The 4,286-nt window shown below is 55.9% G+C and overlaps 1 protein-coding gene across 1 annotated transcript in view; it reads left to right on the top strand.

Moving 5' to 3' along the window:
* The window catches only part of LOC113214910 (zinc finger protein 544-like), a 35,776-nt gene that overhangs the window by 15,881 nt on the left and 15,609 nt on the right, over positions 1 to 4,286 (top strand). Inside the window, exon 3 of the mRNA XM_052272549.1 lies at positions 3,912 to 4,133. Coding sequence (XP_052128509.1) covers positions 3,912 to 4,133 — 222 coding nt within the window. The remainder of the gene's footprint in view (positions 1 to 3,911; positions 4,134 to 4,286) is intronic.

Here is a 4,286-nt window from a genome sequence, read left to right as displayed (position 1 = left end):
ATCTCAAGAGACACAAAACAATTTGTATTCCAATCTGAATGTATTTCTTATTAAATATTTTCACTCTTCAACAAAATCAGGCTATTAGTTTTTTCAAGGATTGTAGTTATTTTCTATTTTGTTTGTTCATCATTGTAATATGAATAAAAACAAGGGTAAGCGGATTTCACAACCCACGATGCTCTTTTTATTTTGTTTCTTTCTTGTTCACGCTCGTTATGTGGCGGTCGATGTTCTCGTCCAAGCCGACAGCTACTCTTTTTTGCATGACTTCAAAACTTGTTTGGTTTGGTGTTCGTTGGACATCGACTTAATGCCCCTTTCCGCTGCAGGTTGTGATGACGCGGTGCTCCTGGTGCAGGCGATGCCCCTCCTCGCTCAGCAGCGGGCGACCTGCAGGGGGGATCCTGGGGTGGCTTCCGCGTCGAGCTGAAGCAGGATGGGCAGCCGGCGGTGCCGCGTGCTCCTCTGCTGCCACGGCCCGCGTGGTCGCGGGGCCAGCAGGCCCCACTGCTGCTACTGCTGGTGCGGCCCGGACGGCTCCGTGCCGCGATGAAGTAAAGTGCTCCGGCTGAGCCCTCTGGAAGAGCACCGTCCCCTGCTCGTCGTAATACGCCGCGGCGGAAGACGTTGGGGTCGCACGCGCATGCTGGTGGTCCTGGTGGCGGGGCGGAACTCACGTGACGACGGCGGCGGTGTCTGACGCGGTGCTCTTGTTGCAGGCGGCGAGCGCAGAACAACCAGCCAGACGTCCCTCGGGGAAGATCATGGAGAGGTGTCCGTCGACGATGGCCCCGAGTTGGACGAGCTTAAACTAGAGGACGAGCAGCTTGGGCTGGTGGTGACGGCGTGCTTCTCGCTGCAGGACGAGCAGTGCCCCACGGAAGACGCGGCGAGAGGCGGCCCTGGTGAGGGCCTGCTGCAGGACGAGCAGTGGCCAGCGGTAGGCGGTGCGACGGGTGGCCCTGGGGACGGCGAGGTGCAGCCCGAGCAGCGCGACAAAGAAGTGGCGCCTCATCCCGACGACGCAACCAGGCAGGGTGGCTCTATTGTCCGGTGTGGAACCCGCGACGCTCAGCCGGTGCAGAACAAACAGCAGGACGACCAGAATGCCTCGCGGGTGCTGCGGAAGAAGCAGCTCGGCCGGAAGTACACCGGCATCGGGAGCGGAAGTGAAAGCAATCCCAGTGGCGCTCTGCAGGCGAACTCGCGCGGGCGCACTAGTACGGCCTTCAAGTGCGACGTCTGTGAGAAGAGTTTTGCACGAGCGAGTTATCTGAAGACGCACAAAATGTACCACACTGGTGAAAAGCTATTTTGCTGTGACCTCTGTGCAATGTGTTTTACTGAGAAGGGCACTCTTGTCAAGCACATGAGGACACACACTGGTGAAAGGCCCTTCAAGTGTGATGTATGTAAAATGCGTTTTACCGAGAAAGGCAGTCTTGTCAGGCACATGAGATTACATACTGGCGAAAAGCCGTATCAGTGTGGTGGGTGCGATAAACGTTTTAGTGATAAGTCCAACCTTAGAAATCACAAAAGAAATTGTACATAGATCTTAATTATCTGTTCCGATTATGTTTGCTATGCTTTTTTGCGTTGTACTTTGTCAATTTAATAAAATATTTTTGACCCCGCTCCTCGGTCAGCAGCGGAGTGTCTCTCGCTGAGGATCATGTGTCCGTCGACGAGGGCCCCGAGCCAGCGCGGATTAAGGTCCGACTGACAGGGGGTCGATGTGCCGCCGGTTGCCTACATTCAGGCGTTTGGTGGCGCAAATTGCCTACCTTTCAGGCGGCTCTCAAGAGACCACAGCCCCTTCCCCCTTGAATCCGCGCCTGGCTCAGAGCTCAACGAGCTGATACAAGAGGACGAGCAGCTACTCTTGATTGCACTTCCACCCTTGTTCGGCCAGGTCTTTCGTGGACCACGACTTATGCTCCCTTTACGTTGCAGTTTGCGGGGCAGCCGTGACGCGGTGCTCCTGCTGCAGGCTGTGCACCTCCACGCTCAGCAGCGGGTGACCTCCAGGGAGGATTCTGGGGCGACCACCGCGCCGAGCCGAAGCAGACGGTCAGCGTTCTCCTCCGTTGCTGAAGTTACGGCCCGGACGTCTCCGTGTCGCGGCCGAGCCCGTCTGCACGGCACCGCTCTGTGCTCGTCACAGTGTCGTCACACTGCGCCGTTCAGAGCTCGTCACACTGCACCGCTTGGAACTAAAGGACAGTTAACATTACCGTTTTTTGACTCGAATTTTGTTTTTCGGTTATAGGCCTAGTTGTTTTGTTGTCGCAGTCCCTGACGTTGCACATGCATGCTGGTTATCCTGGTGGTGGGGTGGACCTCTGGTGACGACGACGGCGGTGTCTGACACTGTGCTCTTGTTGCAGGCGGCGAGCGCAGCTCCTCTAGTGGGACGTCCGCTGGGGAGGATCCTGAAGATATCACCGTCGACGAGGGCCCCGAGCTGGACGAGCTCAAGCAAGAGGACGAGCAGCTGGGGCTGGTGGTGACGGCGTGCTTCTCGCTGCAGGACGAGCACTGCCCCGCGGAGGACGCGGCGAGGGGCGGCCCTGGGGACGGCGAGGTGCAGCCCGAGCAGCGCGACGAGAAAGTGGCGCCTCCTCCCAGCGACGCAACCAGGCAGCCTGGCTCTACCGTCCGGTGTGGAACCCGCGACGCTCAGCCGGTGCAGAACAAACAGCAGGACGACCAGAAGGCCCCGCGGGTGCTGCGGAAGAAGCAGCTCGGCCGGAAGTGCAGCGGGAGCGGAAGTAAAAGCAATTCCAGTAGTGGCGCTCTGCAGGCGAACTCGCGCGGATGCACCGAAGGGGAGTTCAAATGCAAAGTCTGTGAGAAGAGTTTTGCACGTGCAGATCATTTAAAGAGGCATAGAATGTTCCACACTGGTGAAAAACCATTCAGGTGTGATCTTTGTCCAATGCGTTTTACTCAGAAACCCCATCTTGTTGCTCACGTTAGGACACACACTGGTGAAAAGCCATACAAGTGTGATGTGTGTAAAATGCGTTTCACTCAGAGAGGCACCCTTGGCGCTCACATGAGGACACACACTGGTGAAAAGCCATTCAAGTGTGACGTATGTAATATGAGTTTTACTAAAAAAGGCACTCTTGTCAAGCACACGAGGACTCACACTGGTGAAAGGCCATACAAGTGTGACGAATGTAAAAGGTGCTTTACGTTGAATGTTCATCTTGCGACGCACATGAGATTACATACTGGCGAAAAGCCGTATAAGTGTAGTGGGTGTGATAAATGTTTTAGTGATAAATCCAACCTCAATAGTCACGAAAGAACTTGTAAACATAGATCTTAACTTAAGGTTACCAGTTTGTTCGCGGTTTTTCTTTGAGTTTGTCTAATAAATACAATGTTCTCGCACCTGCCGACAGCTACTCTATTGCACTCCTACCCCTGTTCGGTCAAGTTGTTCATGGACTTTGATTTATGCCCCTTTCCGCTGCAGGTTGTGATGACGAGGTGCTCCTGCTGCAGGCGGTGCCCCTCCTCGCTCAGCAGCGTGAGACCTCCGGGGAGAACCCTAAGGTAGCCACCGCGACGAGGTGAAGCAGGACGGTCAGCCGGCGGTGCCGCGTGCTCCTCTTCTGCCACGGTCCCGCGGGGTCGGCAGGACCCATTGCTAGTGCGGGCTGGACGTAGGGTGCGGCTTAAAATACGGGTCCCGATTTTCCATCTTGTATCACGGGTTTTTCCGAGTTTTTCCTTTCCTTTTGAGGTCTAGAACCCAGAAACAAAAATTCCGCGGCTGTGGCACAAGCCTTTCCCGTGCCGCATCTTACATCTAAATTTACATGTAATTCTTATGGGGAAAAGGCCGTAAAATCGAAATCTGCATCATGCGGGGTGGCCCTGTGGACGGCGAGGTGCAGCCCGAGCAGCGCGACGAGGAAGTTGCGCCTCCTCGCGGCGACGCAACCAGGCAGGGTGGCTCTACCGTCCGGTGTGGAACCCGCGACGCTCACCCGGTGCAGAACAAACAGCAGGACGACCAGAAGGCCTCGCGGGTGCTGGGGAAGAAGCAGCTCGGCCGGAAGTACACCGGCAGCGGGAGCGGAAGTAAAAGCAATGTCAGTGGCTCCCTCCAGGCGAAATCGCGCGGGTGCACCGGAAGAGCTTTCAAATGCGAAGTCTGCGAGACGAGTTTTGCATGGGCGAGTCCCCGACGCAAAAAGATTTGTTTGCTTTTGGTATGCTTTCGGTACGCTATCGGTTCGCGGAGGGTCGCGCTCAGTGCGCCG

This window comes from Frankliniella occidentalis, unplaced genomic scaffold (assembly GCF_000697945.3).
Source record: "Frankliniella occidentalis isolate FOCC.00 unplaced genomic scaffold, Focc_3.1 Scaffold211, whole genome shotgun sequence".
Lineage (NCBI taxonomy): Eukaryota > Metazoa > Arthropoda > Insecta > Thysanoptera > Thripidae > Frankliniella > Frankliniella occidentalis.
This window is presented reverse-complemented; position numbering and strand designations above follow the sequence as displayed.